We start from the raw sequence: 18,075 nt of genomic DNA, 5'->3' as shown, positions 1-18,075 counted from the left end.
GAGACCTGGTGGAAGGAAGATAACCAATGGGACACAGTCATACAGGGCTACAAATTATATCGTAGGGATAGGGTGGATAGGATTGGAGGATGGGTAGCACTGTATGTAAATGAGAACCTTGACTCAGATAGGCTGCAAATATTGCAGGAGACAAAACCCCTATTGGAATCCTTGTGGATTGAAATTCCATATGAAAAGGGGAAAGGGACGGTGATAGGAGTGTACTACCGTCCGCCTGGCCAAGATGAGCAGACGGACGCAGCAATGACAAGGGAAATTAGGGAAGTGAATAAAAAGGGCAATGTAATATTAATGGGTGACTTCAATTATCCAGATATAGACTGGGTTAATGAAACATCAGTACACGCAAGGGAGGTGAAATTTCTTGATGAAATCAAGGACGGCTTCATGGAACAGCTGGTTCAGGAGCCGACAAGAGAAAGAAAAATGCTAGACTTAATCATTAGTGGAGCTCATGATCTGGTGCAGGGGGTAACGGTGCGAGGGCCACTTGATAACAGTGATCATAATATGATCAGTTTTGATATTGTCTACGAAGTAAGTGAACTCAGGAAATCAAATACACTAGCGTTTAACTTTAGAAAAGGAGATTACAATAAAATGAGAAGAACGGTGAAAAAAAGACTGAAGGGAGCAGCTGAAAGGGTAAAAAACTTGAACCAGGCGTGGATGCTGTTCAAAAACACCATCCTAGAAGTACAGGACAAATATATTCCGCGTATTAGAAAAAGAGGAAGAAAGACCAAACGTCAGCCGGCGTGGCTAAACAGTAAGGTAAAGGAAGCTATTAGAACCAAAAAACAATCCTTCAGAAAATGGAGAAGGGAACCAACTGAAGACAATAAGATAAAACATAAGGAATGTCAAGCCAAATGCAAAAAGGAGATAAGGAGGGCTAAGAAGGACTTTGAAAAAAAAAATTAGCATTAAAAGCAAAAACATATAGCAAAATTTTTTTTAGGTATATTAAAAGCAGGAAGCCGGCTAAAGAATCGGTAGGGCCGCTGGACGACTATGGTGTTAAAGGGGCGATCAGGGAAGACAAAGCCGTAGTGGAGAAATTGAATGAATTCTTTGCTTTGGTCTTCACCGAGGAGGATTTGGGAGGGATACCGGTGCCGGAAAAGGTATTTAAAGCGGGTGAGTCAGAAAGACTAAATGATTTCTCTGTAAACTTGGAGAATGTAATGGGGCAGTTCTGCAAACTGAGAAGTAGCAAATCACCGGGACCGGATGGTATTCATCCCAGAGTATTAATAGAGCTAAAAAATGAACTTGTGGAGCTACTGTTAGTAATATGTAATTTATCCCTAAAAACAGGTGTGGTACCGGAAGATTGGAGGGTGGCCAATGTAATGCTGATTTCCAAAAAGGGTTCCAGAGGAGATCCGGGAAATTATAGACCGGTAAGTCTGACGTCGGTGCCAGGAAAAATGGTGGAGGCTATTATTAAGAATAAAATTACAGAGCACATACAAAAGCATGGGCTTCTGACACAAAGTCAGCACGGATTTAGTGAAGGGAAGTCTTGCCTCACAAATCTACTGCATTTTTTTCAAGGGGGTGAACAAACATGTGGGCAAAGGGGAGCTGGTTGATATTGTACATCTAGATTTTCAGAAGGCGTTTGACAAAGTGCCTCATGAAAGACTCCAAAGGAAACTGGAGAGTCATGGGATCGGAGGCAGTGTATTATTATGGATTAAGAGCTGGTTAAAAGATAGGAAGCAGAGAGTAGGGTTGAATGGTCATTATTCTCGATGGAGAGGGGTGGTTAGTGGGGTCCCTCAGGGGTCTGTGCTGGGACTGCTGCTTTTTAACATATTTATAAATGACCTTGAGATGGGAGTAACTAATGAGGTAATTAAATTTGCAGATGACACAAAGTTATCCAGGGTCGTCTCGTCGCAGGAGGAGTGTGAAAGATTACAAGAAGACCTCATGAGACTGGGGGATTGGGCGTCCAAATGGCAGATGAAGTTCAACGTTGACAAGTGCAAAGTGATGCATGTGGGAAGGAGGAACCCGAATTACAGCTATGTTATGCAAGGTTCCGCTTAAGGAGTTACGGACCAAGAAAGGGATCTGGGAGTCATCGTGGATAAGACGTTGAAATCTTCAGCTCAATGTGCTGCGGCGGCTAAGGCGAACAGAATGTTGAGTATTATTAGAAAAGGGATGGAAAACAAGCATGAGGATGTTATAATGCCATTATATCGCTCCATGGTGCGACCGCACCTGGAGTATTGTGTTCAGTTCTGGTCGCCTCATCTCAAAAAAGATATAAAGGAATTGGAGAAGGTGCAGAGAAGGGCGACAAAAATGATAAAAGGGATGGGATGACTACCCTATGAGGACAGGTTAAGACAGCTAGGACTCTTTAGCCTGGAGAAAAGGCAGCTGAGGGGTGATATGATAGAGGTTTACAAAATAATGAGTGGGGTAGAGCGGACAGATGTGAAGCGTTTGTTTACACTTTCTAACAATAATAGAACCAGGGGACACAAGATGAAATTAGAATGTGGTAGGTTTAAAACAAATCGGAGAAAGTTTTTCTTTACTCAGCGCGTAGTTAGACTCTGGAACTCATTGCCGGAGAAGGTAGTGATGGCAGCTGGCCTTGCTGAGTTTAAAGGGGGTCTGGACAGATTCCTGAAAGAAAAGTCCATTGATTGTTATTAAATTTTGTTTTTTCTTGCCAGGTTTTTGGGGCCTGGATTGGCCGCTGTTGGAGATAGAGTGCTGGGCTTGATGGACCTTTGGTCCTTCCCAGCGTGGCAGTGCTTATGTGCTTATATATGTAAACAGCTTTAATGTAGTTGCAAAATACCACAGAAAGGCAGTATATCAAGTCCCATGTCCCTAGCCCTACTATGCCCTTTGCTCAAGATTAAGTTCAGCCTAAAAAAAAGATGTTTTGCTGATGCAATGAAGTCTATATAGATGAATCAATTACCTCATATGTGTTTTATAAATGAAAGCATTGGATTATCATAGCCGAGGGAGACTTGGCAGGAGAGAGAGCTTTACCTTCCTCCACTGAGACAAGTGGATGGTGTGAAGCCCCATCCAGTGCCATTTTCAAGGTAGTACTGCTGGAAGAGTACCTCCCTCCTCCAACAACAAAGGTAGAGGGGGGGCAGGAAAGAGGGCCGCTAGGCTACCAGGTTTTGGGGGGGGGGGGGGGGAGGTTGATTTGCAGCCCACTGGGCCACCAGGGCTTTTTCGGGGGATGTTCGGGGGGCTGGTGACCCACCAGATCTCCAGACACCCCGAACTTGTTTTGGTGGGGGGTCAGGGGACTGAAGGTCCACCAGACCTCCAGCACCCATGTTGCTGGCTGGGGGCACAGGGCCATGCTGTTTGGGGTCCCATGGTCCCACGGACCTCCAGCCTGTTTGATAGGTCTGGGCTTTTGACAGCCCAGACCTGTCAAACAAGTGCGGGAGGATTAAGGCACAATCAGGGCCGCCGAGAGACTGAGCCGGGCCCCCCCCCCCCCCCCAATCCCTAGCACTGTTGCCTCTCTCTCCTGCTCTCAAGGCCACTGGCGCTGCAGTCCCCGGTCTCACCTGCCTGCCCTCGGCTCCGTCGATAGCCCCCCTCTGTCCGCCATGGTGACCAGGCCCCCTGCATTCAAATCGGCAGTGCCTCAGTCACCGATGTGTGAAAGCAGCAGATTGCCTCCCTTCGGGCCTTCCCTCACTGTGTATATATCTGTGCAATGGTAATTAAAGGTTAAAAAAAAATAAAGCAGACTGCTAAATATTTGCATTACTCTGAGGGGGATTTTAAACCAGGTAACCATGGATCTCAAGCGAAGTACTTTAACTATTAAGCTACTCCTCCACTGTCTGAAGTCCCAAATGTTTTGCACCTCAAAACATTTTGAACTGCTACTACTACTTAACATTTCTAGAGCGCTACTAGGGTTACACAGCGCTGTACAGTTTAACAATGAAGGACAGTCTCTGCTCAAAGGAGCTTACAATCTACTTGAACATACCAAATCGCAATGTTTACAGCCCTCCCACCTAGATGTTTTTGTAAGGCATATTTAAATGTTATACTTGCCACAGTCCCTGGCTGAAGTTTCATGCGAAGGTTTGTAGTGGCTCCAAAGCAGCAGCTCTTGGACTGCAAGGGAACCCTCAGTTCAATGGGGGTATCTGTGTGTGCATGTCACGGTGACAGATTGTTCCAGTGCCTCAGATAGTACAAGGGGCAGTGGGCAGAATGATGAACATGCTGAGAACCAGAGGATCACAAAAGGTTAACTGCTGCATCCTGGAGAGGGAGCGGAAAGAGGTATTTTGGCATGGAATTGAAAGGTGGGGGTGGTAGTTGGGCAGAAATGACAATCGGGCTTTTCTCTCAGCCTCCTCAAAGTCAGCACCAAAGCAAATGGTCACAGGGACATGCTATAGCAGCACTTATTCATGATTTAAAGGTGGTCTAAGTCCCAACATTCATCTGGCACTGGATGTATGTCAGCGTGCTATTCGGAATTGGGGATAGATGATGTTGACACACCACCGCCCTTGACACTCCCCTGTACTGTCCCCGACACACCTCCACAGCTTTAACATTTTGTCCTTCCCTTTTGTGAAATACCAGCTTATACTTTTCCTCATTTTTTCATAGTTAACTTTTTGAAATTAAATGTTAATGCTGCAGCTTTCCTTAGTGTCTTTACTCTAGCTATTAACTCAAATGTGATTACATTATGATCACTATTGCTAAGTGGCCCCAACACCATTACCTCATACACTAAGTCCTGAATTCCACCAAGGACTAGATCTAAAATAGTTTCCCCTAGTTTTGGTTCCTGAACCAACTGCTCTGTGAAGCAATTTTATATTTAATCTAGGAAATTTATCACCCTAGCACATTCTGATTGACAATTACCTAATCAGATTCAGTATTAGGGTAATTGAAATCACAAATTATTGTGTTGCCAAATTTGTTAGCTTCCCTAAGTTTTGTTATTTCATCATCTGGCTGTTCCTCCTGGCCAGGTGGACAGTAGTATACCCCCACCACTATTCTTTCACTTCACACATATCCATAAATATTGCACAATGCATTCTGTTACCTGCAGAGCTTTTATTCTGTTTGACTCTGCCCTCTAACATTAGTACCAACCTTCCACCATAATTTATCATTATAATACAATTTGTATCATGATATCAGTGTATGGGCTATCCACCTTCCACCAGGTCTCTGAATATATATTATATCGATTTTGTGAAAAAAAAAAAAGGATTGACGCTTTTTTTTTTTAACGATTAGCTTTTCCTAACATCATAGGTGACTGTGGGGGACAGGCTTTAATTTACTTATGTATTATTCTGTCCTATATTTGTTATATTTTCTCTGAGTATGTATTTGTTTTTAGATAATTTAGTTGCATTTGATTGTCGAGCATGGGGTGAAGCGAGGCAGAAAGGGCAGAGCCTGGAGTTGGCGGTGGTGGAGAAGGGTACTGAGAGGAGGGATTTGTCTTGAGAGCAGAGGTTACGGGTAGGAACGTAAGGGGAGATGAGGATAGAGAGGTAAGGAGGGGCTGCAGATCGAGTGCATTTGTAGGTTAACAGGAGAAGCTTGAACTGCATGCGGTACCTGATCGGAAGCCAGTGAAGTGACTTGAGGAGAGGGGTGATATGAGTATATCGGCCCAGGCGGAAGATAAGACGTGCAGCAGAGTTCTGAACGGACTGAAGGGGGGATAGATGGCAAAGAGGGAGGGAGGCCAGTGAGGAGTAGGTTGCAGTAGTCAAGGCGAGAGGTAATGAGAGAGTGGATGAGAGTTCGGGTGGTGTGCTCAGAGAGGAAAGGGCGAATTTTGCTAATGTTATAGAGGAAGAAGCGACAGGTCTTGGCAGTCTGCTGGACATGCGCAGAGGAGAGGGAGGAGTCGAAGATGACTCCGAGGTTACGGGCAGATGAGACTGGAACGATGAGGGTGTTATCAACTGAGATAGAGAGTGGAGGGAGAGAAGTGGGTTTGGGTAGGAAGACAATAAGCTCGGTCTTGGCCATGTTCAGTTTCAAATGGCGGTTGGACATCCGGGTAGCAATGTCGGATAAGCAGGCCAATACTTTGGTCTGGTTTCTGCAGTGATGTCTGGTGTGGAGAGATAAAGCTGGGTGTCATCAGCATAAAGATGACATTGGAAACCATGAGAGGAGATTAGGGAGCCCAGGGAAGAGGTTTAGATTGAAAAAAGAAGGGGTCCAAGGACAGATCCCTGAGGAACTCCAACAGAGAGCGGGATGGGGGTGGAGGAAGAACCAAGAGAATGTACTCTGAAGGTACGGTGGGAGAGATAAGAGGAGAACCAGGAGAGGACAGAGCCCTAGAACCCAAATGAGGACAGTGTAGCGAGAAGTAGGTTGTGATTGACAGTGTCAAAAGCGGTGGATAGGTCGAGGAGGATGAGGATGGAGTAGTGACCTTTGGATTTGGCAAGGAACAGGTCATTGCAGACTTTAGATAGTGCCATTTCTGTCGAGTGTAGGGGGTGAAAGCCGGATTGAAGCGGATCGAGGATGGCATGAGAGGAGAGAAAATCAAGGCAATGGCTGTGAACGGTGCATTCAATTATCTTGGAGAGGAAGGGTAGGAGGGAAATGGGGCGGTAGTTGGAGGGACAGGTAGGGTCAAGTGATGTTTTTTTGAGGAGTGGTGTGACTACAGCATATTTGAAAGTGTCAGGGACAGTTGCAGTGGAGAGACAGAGGTTGAGGGTATGACTAACCAAACCACCCCCGCCTCTCCTTCCCCTTGTCCCTCCCCTTGTCCGTTCCCCTATTTCCTCAACCCCTCCGTCTTTTTCCTCCTTTCCTGAGGTCACTGATGAAGAAACATCACATCTTCTCTCCTACTCAAAACGAACTACCTGCTCCTCTGATCCCATTCCTACCCTCTGTCTTAACACTCTCTCTCCTACTCTCACCCCTTTTATCTGTCATATCCTCAATCTCTCTCTTTCCACTGCGACCTTTCCTGATGCCTTCAAACATGCTGTGGTCACACCGCTCCTGAAGAAGCCTTCGCTTGACCCTACCTGTCCTTCCAACTATCGACCCATCTCCCTCCTCCCCTTCCTTTCCAAGTTACTTGAACACGCCGTTCACCGCCGCTGTCTTGACTTTCTCTCATCTCATGCTGTCCTTGACCCACTCCAATCTGGCTTTTGCCCTCTTTATTCAACTTAAACTGCACTTGCAAAAGTTTCCAACGACCTGTTCCTGGCCAAATCCAAAGGACTCTATTCTATCCTCATTCTTCTCGATCTATCCGCAGCTTTTGACACTGTTGATCACAGCCTACTTCTTGATACATTGTCTTCATTTGGATTCCAGGGCTCTGTTCTTTCCTGGTTCTCCTCCTACCTCGTGCTTCGCACCTTTAGTGTACACTCTGGTGGATCCTCTTCCACCTTCTATCCCTCTACCAATCGGTGTACCTCAGGGTTCTGTTCTCGGTCCTCTCCTGTTCTCCATCTACACTTCTTCCCTTGGCTCTCTGATATCATCTCATGGCTTTCAATACCATCTCTATGCTGACGACTCCCAAATTTACCTCTCCACCCCCTGAAATCTCAACCAACATCCAGTCCAAGGTTTCAGCCTGCCTGTCTGACATACCTGTCTGGATGTCCCAACGTCATCTGAAACTTAACATGGCCAAAACTGAGCTTCTCATCTTTCCCCCTAAGCCTACCTCTCCTCTTCCCCCTTTCTCTATTTCTGTGGATGGCACCCTCATTCTCCCTGTCTCATCAGCTCATAACCTTGGGGTCATCTTTGACTCCTCTCTCTCCTTCTCTGCTCATATTCAACAGATTGCCAAAACCTGTCGTTTCTTTCTCATTAACATTAGCAAAATCCGTCCATCTCTGAGCACTCTACCAGAACCCTTATCCACACTCTTATCACCTCTCGTCTTGATTATTGTAACCTGCTTCTCACCGGCCTCCCTCTTAGCCATCTCTCTCCTCTTCAATCAGTCCAAAACTCTGCTGCGCAACTCATTTTCCGCCAAAGTCGCTATGCTCACATTAGCCCCCTCCTTAAGTCACTTCACTGGCTCCCTATCCATTTCCGTATTCAGTTCAAGCTTCTCTTATTGACCTATAAGTGTATTCACTCTGCTGCTCCCCAATACCTCTCTACTCTCGTCTCTCCCTATGCCCCCCCTCGGGTACTCCGTTCTGTAGATAAATCTATATTATCCGTCCCCTTCTCCTCTAATGCTAATTCTAGAATCCGTTCCTTTTGTCTTGCTGCGCACCACGCCTGGAATAGACTTCCCGAACCTGTGCGTCTAGCCCCGTCTTTGGCCGTTTTCAAGTCCAAACTTAAAACCCACCTCTTTACCACTGCTTTTGATTCCTAACCTCTGCTCACTTGCACTGTTCTTTAACCTCACCTATTTATTCCCTTACACTTAATTGTTCTGTCTGTTTACATGTCTTATCTAGATTGTAAGCTCTTTGAGCAGGGACTGTCTTTTTGTGTATGGTGTACAGCACTGCATATGCCTTGTAGCGCTATAGAAATGATAAATAGTAGTAGTAGTAGTAACTCAGAGGTTCTCAACCCAGTCCTCAGGACACACCTAGCCGGCCAGGTTTTCAGGAGACCCACAATGAACATTGTACGACATTGATTTGCATAGAATGGAAGTAGGGTATGCAAATTTATCTCATGCATTTTCATTGTGGATATCCTTAAAATCTGATTGGCTAGGTGTGTCCCCAGGACTGGGTTGAGAACCCCTGTATTAACCGAATGTGGCTGCATTCAAGGAATGATTAGTGACACACAGGTTTGCTCTCTTCGAAGCAAATTCTAGTTGTGCTCTACTAGACCTAGACCATTTGTTAGTCCAAGGAGTAAAAAAAACTTCTTGAACATTTCTATTAAACTCATTTTTTTTTAAATTTTATTACAGAAGCCTGCTGGTCTCTAAACAGTAACATTTCGAATCTCTCATGCTTGGTATTTGAATATACTGTGACAAGATTGCAGCAGAAGACTAGGCCCTGGCTCAATTTTCTTGCTCAGAATACACATTTTGGCATGTTTTGGTGCTTTGACAAATGACTTTTTTTCCCCAAATCACTAATATAGATTTTATTTAATCTATAGTCCACAGTACATACAGGACTGTAGAAAATGTACTTGGATAAGTCAACAGAGTTAACACAAGCCATACAGGGTTTGTGATGAATTTCAGAAAGCAGAGCGATGCATAGAGGACCTCTCTTTCACTATATAGGGCAGCTGTGAGTTCTGATGTGCCCGTGTTTGTTCATTGCCAGGTCCAGATCAACTCGTTTTCCTTGTAAAAATATTTCCAGGCACCCAGTAAAATAAGATGATCCTGTAGTGGAATGGGTAAAAAGAATAAGTTAGTATTTAGAAAGATTTGAACAGGTTCCTCATCAAATTCTTATTACTTGAAAAAACAAAGGGACCCCTAATATAAGTACTCTAGTGGAACAGACTGGATGGTGGATTAAGGTACTGGGGTGGAGCGGATGGGGCAGTTGTCCAGATCCTTTACAATGTTAAATTAGGGGTGAAGATCAGAGAGTAGGTGGAACTCAGGACTGGGATACATAATCAGCTGGTGACTCAACAGTTAGGAAGGATAAGGTAGGTGTGGGGCGGAGGGGGCCTAAAGCAAGGCAAGTTCTAATTTGTAGTGTGGTGAGGGCAATACCTAAGTCAGCAGTAGAGGGATAACGGGAGCACTTTAAAACACAGCAGGTAAGGAGTCCTTCGCTGTGTGTGTGGTGCAGATGCACCAGCTACTTCTACCCCACACCCCTCCACGTCCACTGAAAAATCATAATGGTCTCTAAAATAATACAGCATATTAAACAGAGTTGTACTTCCAGAGCACTGCAAATACAAATATTTTAATACTTGGCTCCCAGTCAACCCTACCTCCGCAGTCACTATCTTACTGTAAAAGACGTCTTGTAGATAATTGAAACAACAAGTATATTATCTATCAGTTTTTTTTTATGTTGCCAGATGGCTAGCAGTCTTCAGATCTGCTGGCCTTTAATTTACTATTGAGTTACCAAACACGTTTGGAATATGTATTGTAGATATTAGCTGAACCTAATTGTTAGAGCAGCAGGCTGAGAACCAGGAGAGCAAAAGGGTTAAAACCCTACTTCCACTTTTTGAGATATTGCACAGTCACGTAAACCCTTCATTGTCTCAGGTATAAACTTGCCATGCTAGCGGCTGTCTTGCGCTAATGCCGACACAGCCCATTCACTTTGAATGGGCTGTGTTGGCACTGCCGAGCGGCTTAGTAAACAGGGGGGTTAGATTGTAAGCCCTCCAGGGATAGGAAAACACCTACTGTACCAGAATGTAAAACTCACTCTGAGATACTATTGAGACACGTGTGATCTAAATTCAAATCCAGAATCCAATCCCAGGCATTTAAGTAAAACGAAACACTACAAATGTCACTCAGGTCCTATAGATAGTGGTGTTATGACATGGTAAGACTGCACTAACTTCCAGGACAGTGGCGTTCCTGGCCTTGATGGCACCCGGGGCGGATCGCCGATGCGCCCCCCCCCCCCCCGGGTGCAGCGCGCCCCCCCCCCCCGGTAAATGACACCCCCTCCGGCGAAATGACCCCCCCGGGTGCACGCCGCTGGGGGGGGGGTGCTGCGGCACGCGCCTGCTCCAAGTTCGCTAACCGCTCATTCGCTGCAGCTCCCTCTGCCCCGGAACAGGAAGTAACCCCCCAGCGGCGTGCACCCGGGGTGGACCGCCCCCACCTTGGTATGCCACTGTTCCAGGACTCGCACAACAAAGGCCTAAGAAAAGGCAGCATAGTAAATATTGCAATGGCCATTAGAACATCAATATACCTACTAGAAAACTAAACAAGCCAGATTAGTACAGATCGATTCTACATAGACATTCAATGCTAACAGAATACCTGTTCTGTTTCACAGAGACAGAACACAGATAGACCTTCACCAAGTATATAAGTAACCACAAACTAATAATAGAAATACATAGACAAAAATTAAACTGAACCCCCAAGAAGCTAGATGTTGCATGCAGAGAAAGAGAACAGTGATGTGTAAAATATAAAGGTACCAGATTTCAATTTTAAAAAACAGACATATTCCAAATCAGTACATTACAAATTATTAAATAAAAATCTGTATATTTCCAAAACTTATCTGTATTTTCCCACATTTTGAAGCCTTGGTATCTTCAGTAAAGTAACTTTTCTTCAGCTTTGAAGTGGATAAGTTTTGGAATCAAACCTATAAATGGCAAGTGACCGACTCACCTGCAAATGCGCAGTGGAGACTTCCCTCTCTGTCCCGCCCCCGCGTCAAGACGTGATGACGGGGGGAGGGGGCGGGACAGAGAGGGAAACTGCACGGAAGGGGAGGGAGGGAACCGCTGACGCCGCTACCGCTCCCCCCCCCCCCCCCCGGAGTCGCCACCACCCCCCCTTCACCCGGCCCGGGCCCTCTCTTCGTTATTCAACTTACAGCAGCGCCGAAACAGCAGCAAGCAGCTCAGCTTCAGCTCCCGTCGGCCTTCCTTCCCTGCCTGTGCCCCGCCCTCGCCGACGTGACGTCACACGAGGGCGAGGCACAGGCAGTGAAGGAAGGCCAACGGGAGCTGCTGCTTGCTGCTGTTTTGGCGCTGCTGTAAGTTGAATAACGAAGAGAGGGCCCGGGCCGGGTGAAAGGGGGGCGGGGGCGACTCCGGGGTGGGGGCGGCTACATGGGAGGTCTCAGAAGGAGGGGGGGCCTTGGAGCTGGGAGGGCTGGACTGAAGGGGGCCTTCCAGCTGGCTGGGAAGAAGGCACGGGGGGGGGGGCACGGGGCCTTGGAACTGGGAGGGAGGGCAGGGGGGCCCTTACAGTTGTGAGGGAATGGGGCCCTTACAGTTGTGAGGGAGAGCAGGGGGCCTTGGAACTGGGAGGGAGGGAAGGGGGCCTTGGGAGCTGGGGGGGAGGGCCTTGCAGCTGGGAAGGGGGGAGGACTGGAGCCTTGGAGCTGGGAGGGAGGGACAGAGGGGGCCTTGGAGCTGGCAGGGAAGGAGGATGGCAGGGGGCCTTGCAGCTGCAACGGGAGGGGGGGCCTTGGGAAAAAAAAACATTCCAATACGTGCCCGTTTTAACGGGCTTAACGGCTAGTTATACATAGAGCTGTTCTGACAGTACAGCATTGAACAATTTGACAGCACTTCATAAGATTCTGTGAACCCTGAAGCAGGTGACCTTTGCCAAAATACAGCTCTGAGTCAGGTCTGTTCAGTTGTAGTGCTTGATCAATAAACTTCCTTGTTTTGGATCCCCCTTTTGGCTTCTTGTGGATTTGCCATTGTCCTGCTCTACTTTCTTCCTATAGCTGCAATTTTAACATGGCAACTATCAGGGGCATTTCCAGCATTTGCTGTTACAGGTGCCTTGTTAAAATTTGCAGCCATCAAAGAAGCACTTAGGAAGGACTAGATTCTATATATGGTGCCTAAACGTTCAGAGCTAAAACTCAGTGCTAACTAAGCGTATTCTATAGTCTGTGCCTAGATTTAGGTGCCGATTATAGAACACGCTTAGTTGATATCTCAGCGCCTAAAACTATGCGCATCCATTTACACCAACGGAAATGTGGCGTAAATCCCGGCACATAGATTTATGTGCACTGGGTCATATTCTATAACTACATGCGTAAATTTCAGAACGCCCATGAAACGCCCATTTTGGTTTGAGACTCAACCTTTATTGCTCAATAAGCAATTTTTATAGGAGCAGAGTAAGAAATGTTCTGGTATTATCACCCTTTCAGCTTTAAAATTTACACATTTCCTGATCTGATTTTCTACAATATAAAAACGTTCTCCAAATTAAACTAAGGACTCTGAAGATGCACAAATTGAGTAATAGTGAAGTCACCTGGAATTCCCCCAATATAAAAGGTTGCGGTAGATTTGTTCCAGACACTTTTCAATGCCTTGAAGTCATTAAGATGAATGTTCCAAGTTGCTTTTATTGTTGGTGTGTTCAGTGTAAGATGAGAATTCAGTAACTTCAGCTTTGCAGACTGCCAGTTGCCCACACAGAAGTCATCAGGAAAATGCTTGGAAAATTGTTTATCAAACAAAGTGATTGTGAAAGCCTGAAAATGGATATAGATTTTATATTGAGATACAAAAAAACTTCACTATTGATAATGTGCCCTACCCTTTTTCTACCACCATGAAAATCTTGGGAATAACTATCGACCAATACCTATCATTTGAACCTCAGGTTTCTGTTGCAATTTCTAATGTTTTTAATTCTCTGTAGAGACAGAAAAGAAAGAACTCAGTCTTTTCAAACTTGCTTTTTTCGCTCTTTAGTGGTATCCAAATTTAATTACTGTAATGCTGTTTACTCAGTCCTAAAAGTCTCTCTTATCAACAAACGTCAACCAGCTCAGAATACAGAGGCTTGTCTCATATTAAAGCCCCTCGATCACCAAGTCAGCTCCTCTTAATTAAACTGCATTGGCTTCCAATAAATGTAAGAGTTACCTTTAAACTATGCGTACTTGTTTATCAAATTTTATTTGGTCTTTTACCTGGGTATTAATACTTGTTAGGATTACCTTTATGTAATGCTCATCCTATGTCAAGAGGCTATCTTCTCCTCCATTTTCCATATTGTAAACATTTTCATTACAGATCTATTCATGATGCAAACTTCACATACCAAGCTACTAGGAAATGGAATTCCCTATCAAAGTCACTCAGGTATGTTATTGACTACTTGTTATTGTTGAAAGCATTCTTATTTAATGAATTCCTCACCACTGTTGTTATTTCAAAATGAATCATCCTACTGCTTGGATGTTTTTACCTATTTTTTTAAATTGTCATTATAGTTCTCTTATTGTAATTTGCTTTAAAAGTTTGATGTAAGCTACATTGAACTCAAACGTGTTTGGGATAATGCGGGGTACAAATATCATCTCTCTATATAAAAGGCACCTCCAACGTTCTAAATTTGTAGTTGCTAGATCGCATGAGTGTCTGCCCCGCCCCTGCGTCACAACGTGATGACGTTGAGGGTGGAGCAATGACACTCAACAAATCGGATTGTCATTTGGTAATCTCTGTTTCCACTGCCCAATGCAGCCGTCATTCCCATACACTCAAAACCAACCAAAATCGGCGCTGGACCCCGTTCCCCCACCCACAGTCCCCCTCACCCACCCTCCCGCAGCCGCTCGCTCACCGTTCCACCGCCCTCCCTCTCCTCTCCGACTCCGGCCATGGTGCACGACGATTACTACACACGAGCAAGGAAGCCCATTGGTTAATCTCTGTTTCCACTCCCCAACACAGCCGTCATTCCCATACACTCAAAACCAACCACACAGATGATGTTTTTTTTCTTCCAAGGAGACTCAGCAGCACAACGAGTCACTTTCTGTGCAGCACAGAGAAACGAGGAACGTCGCTGGAAGGACAAAACTATTTGAATGCCCATGCTCCTGCTCCAGGTATGTGCAGCCACACTAACAAACGACCACCCACACAAAACTAACCACTGACTCAACGTCTGCACCCCTTCGCCCCCACTAACCCACCCAAAATCTAAACGCAGACTTCCACACAACCAGAAAACCAGACAAATACAAATGGAGATAAAAACAGCAAGCAGGCAGGTTCCCAAGTGCTTACAGGACCTTCAAAAGACACTCCCCCCAACCACAAGCAAACACAGCTATCCACAACACACATTAACGACTTCACAGGCAGGTACCCAAGTGCTTAAAGGAACTTCCTCCCCACCCCTCCCCCCCAAAAAAACACATCAAAATGCAGCCTTCCACAGAACAAGGAATGCTGACAAATACACATGCAGTTCAAATTTGCAAACACAGCTCACCAGAACACAGGCATATTAACGACTTGGCAGGCAGGTTCCCAAGTGCTTACAGGAGCTACCCCCCCCCCCCCCCCCACACACACAAAAAAGGAAAAACCAACCTTCCACACAAGCAACAAACACAAAAAAAAAAGAAACACACACACACACATTCACTCTCTCTCACACACAGTCAATCTCACACATACTTACCCAAACATACACACTCCAAGGAAAACCTTGCTAGCGCCCGTTTCATTTGTGTCAGAAAAGGGCCTTTTTTACTAGGGGTAAAGGACAAAAGGGTTTTGTGTTTGGTTTCTTAATGCACAAAATTTTAATTTATTTGAAACCTTCCCATCTGTACATATGAATATCATGAAATCTACATTAAATATCACTAGAACAGCTTTAAAAATTATTCTACCTGGTAGAAACAGCAATTTTAAACTCTGTATTCTCCGAGGACAAGCAGGCTGCTTGTTCTCACTGATGGGTAACGTCCACGGCAGCCCCTCCAATCGGAAACTTCACTAGCAAAGGCCTTTGGTAGTCCTCGCGCGGCCGTCTTCCCGCCCGAACCGGCTCGTGTTCGTCAGTCTTCTTTTGTCCGCGCTCGGTACGGTCGTGTTTGCGCCATTCGCGCCCCTTAAGTTGACCCTCGCGCGTCTTTTTGACTTTTCGCTTCTTAAAAAAAAAAAAAGGGATTTCGGAGAAAGGCCTTTTGGTCTTTTTCCCCTTCCCGTATTTCCAGTTTTTTGCCCCGTTAAGTTTTCTTTCGTTTTCGGGGTAGGCACTTTTGAGGCCTCGGGTCGAGTTTTTTCTCCCCCTCTTTTTGGTGCCTTACCGCAATTACGAGTTTTGATTTCGCCGGCGTGATTTTTCCGCCCATGTCATCAAAGTCTCCCAGCGGCTTCCAGAAGTGCACCCAGTGCGCCCGGGTAATCTCGCTCACTGATAGGCACGCGTTGTGTCTTCAGTGTCTGGGGGCTGGGCACCGCCCGCAGGCCTGTAGTCTTTGCGCCCTTTTACAAAAAAGGACTCAGGTAGCGAGATTGGCCCAGTGGAACGTGTTGTTCTCGGGCTCTTTGTCGGCAACAGCACCGGGAGTATCGAATGCATCGACGTCGACAGCGTCAAGACCTCCGACCTCGGTGGCGACTGTATCGATTGCATCGAGGCATCGACCCTCTGCATCGTCGGTACCGAGACATCGGAAGGCTGCGTCGGCGGTACCGGGACCTCCACTAGTGCTGATGTCGTCGGACGGTGGTGCTTCGACTGGAGTGCAGGTGAGGGCTGTCCATTCCCCTGCTGGTGGCGGTGAGCCTTCGGGTGGGTCTCCCCCTACCCTGAGGGCTCCTGCGGTACAGCCCCCCTGAGACTGATCTTCTTCGGCCTCGGCCCCGAGGAAGCGACGGTTGGATTCTACGTCCTCCTCGTCAGTACCGGGAAGTTCCGGTGACATGCTTCGTTTGAAAAAGTCAAAGAAGCATCGACACCGGTCTCCTTCCCGCGTTGGTACCGAGAGCTCTGGGTCGCCGAGGGAGTCGGCACCCAGTAGGCATCGGCACCGGGAGGACCGCTCACCCTCTGTTCAGGAGGTGTCGATGCGCTCCACCTTGGACAGCCCGGAACAGCCTCCACGCCCGGAACAGACTCTGACTCCGACGCCTGCATCGGCTTCCATGTCTTTCTCCACAGCCGCCCTGCACGAGAGTCTCCGGGCCGTTCTCCCAGAGATCCTGGGAGAGCTGTTGCGCCCTTCCCCTCCGGTACTGGGGGTGCTTGCGCCACCGGTACCGTCGAGTGAGGCGCCGGCTGGCCCCTTGCCCGGGGTGAGGTCTCCGACATCGGTGCCGCTTGCGGTACCGACTGCGGTCGCCTCCCAGGAAGGCTCCCCGATGACATCGGCGGAGGGAGCTTCGCCGATGCTGGCGAGGGAGTCTACCTCTCGACGCTCACACCATGGCCGTGTTTCCACGGAGTCAAGCCGGGCACGGCTTCACACACAGGTTCATGAACTTGTGTCTGATACCGATGGTGAGGCCTCGTGGGAGGAGGAGGAGGACATCAGGTATTTCTCTGACGAGGAGTCTGATGGCCTTCCTTCTGATCCCACTCCCTCCCCTGAAAGGCAGCTTTCTCCTCCCGAGAGTCTGTCTTTTGCGGCCTTTGTCCAGGAGATGTCTACGGCCATCCCCTTCCCGGTGGTTGTGGAGGACGAGCCCAGGGCTGAAATGTTTGAGCTCCTGGACTATCCTTCTCCACCTAAGGAAGCGTCCACAGTACCCATGCATCATGTCCTAAAAAAGACATTGCTGGCGAACTGGACCAAGCCTCTAAGTAATCCCCACATTCCCAAGAAGATCGAGTCCCAGTACCGGATCCATGGGGACCCAGAGCTGATGCGCACTCAGTTGCCTCATGACTCTGGAGTTGTGGATTTGGCCCTAAAGAAGGCTAAGAGTTCTAGAGAGCATGCTTCGGCGCCCCCGGGCAAAGACTCTAGAACCTTAGACTCCTTTGGGAGGAAGGCCTACCATTCCTCTATGCTCGTGGCATGGGCGCGCGAGGACTAGCAAAGGCCTTTGCTAGTGAAGTTTCCGATTGGAGGGGCTGCCGTGGACGTCACCCATCAGTGAGAACAATCAGTCTGCTGTTCTCGGAGAATACCTTCTACAGGTATGTAGCATTCGCTTTTTCAGATCATCCTCCTATATAATAAAATGCACCTCCAACATTCTGAAGCTGACTGCATGGCTGAGGCATTCCTGCTCTCTGTATCCATCTCCTGAATTGACATCACGTACTTCCGGGTTCCTCACAAGCAGAAGTGACCAACCACACAAGGTTTCTCGGCTTCAGAATGTTGGAGGTGCATTCTATTAAATAGGATTGGTCAGTTCCTTGAAGCAAAGCCAGAGCTCAGCATCTTGCACAGTAACGCTCAGACACCAGAGAGAGAGAGGGGGGGGGGGGGATGACACCAGAGAGAGGGAGGGAGGGGAGGCTGGCACCACAGAGGGGGGGAGGTATCTCTGTCACACACACACTCTCTCTCTCACAGTCAATGTCTTTCTTTCTTTCTTTCTCTTACTCTCACACACTGTCTCTCACACACT

The 18,075-nt window shown here is 47.1% G+C and overlaps 1 protein-coding gene across 1 annotated transcript in view; it reads right to left on the bottom strand.

Moving 5' to 3' along the window:
• Positions 1-9,150: 9,150 nt before the first annotated feature.
• Positions 9,151-18,075, bottom strand: part of LOC115478931 (vitamin K-dependent protein S-like) — a 42,059-nt gene continuing 33,134 nt past the window's right edge. Inside the window, exons 7-8 of the mRNA XM_030216583.1 lie at positions 12,992-13,214; positions 9,151-9,415 (exon numbers count right to left, since the gene is read on the bottom strand). Of these exons, the coding sequence (XP_030072443.1) occupies positions 9,303-9,415; positions 12,992-13,214 (336 nt within the window). The 3' untranslated portion in view covers positions 9,151-9,302. The remainder of the gene's footprint in view (positions 9,416-12,991; positions 13,215-18,075) is intronic.

Source organism: Microcaecilia unicolor, chromosome 10 (genome assembly GCF_901765095.1).
Source record: "Microcaecilia unicolor chromosome 10, aMicUni1.1, whole genome shotgun sequence".
Classification (NCBI taxonomy): domain Eukaryota; kingdom Metazoa; phylum Chordata; class Amphibia; order Gymnophiona; family Siphonopidae; genus Microcaecilia; species Microcaecilia unicolor.
The sequence above is the reverse complement of the archived record's forward strand: the minus strand, read 5'-3'. Positions and strand labels throughout refer to the sequence as shown.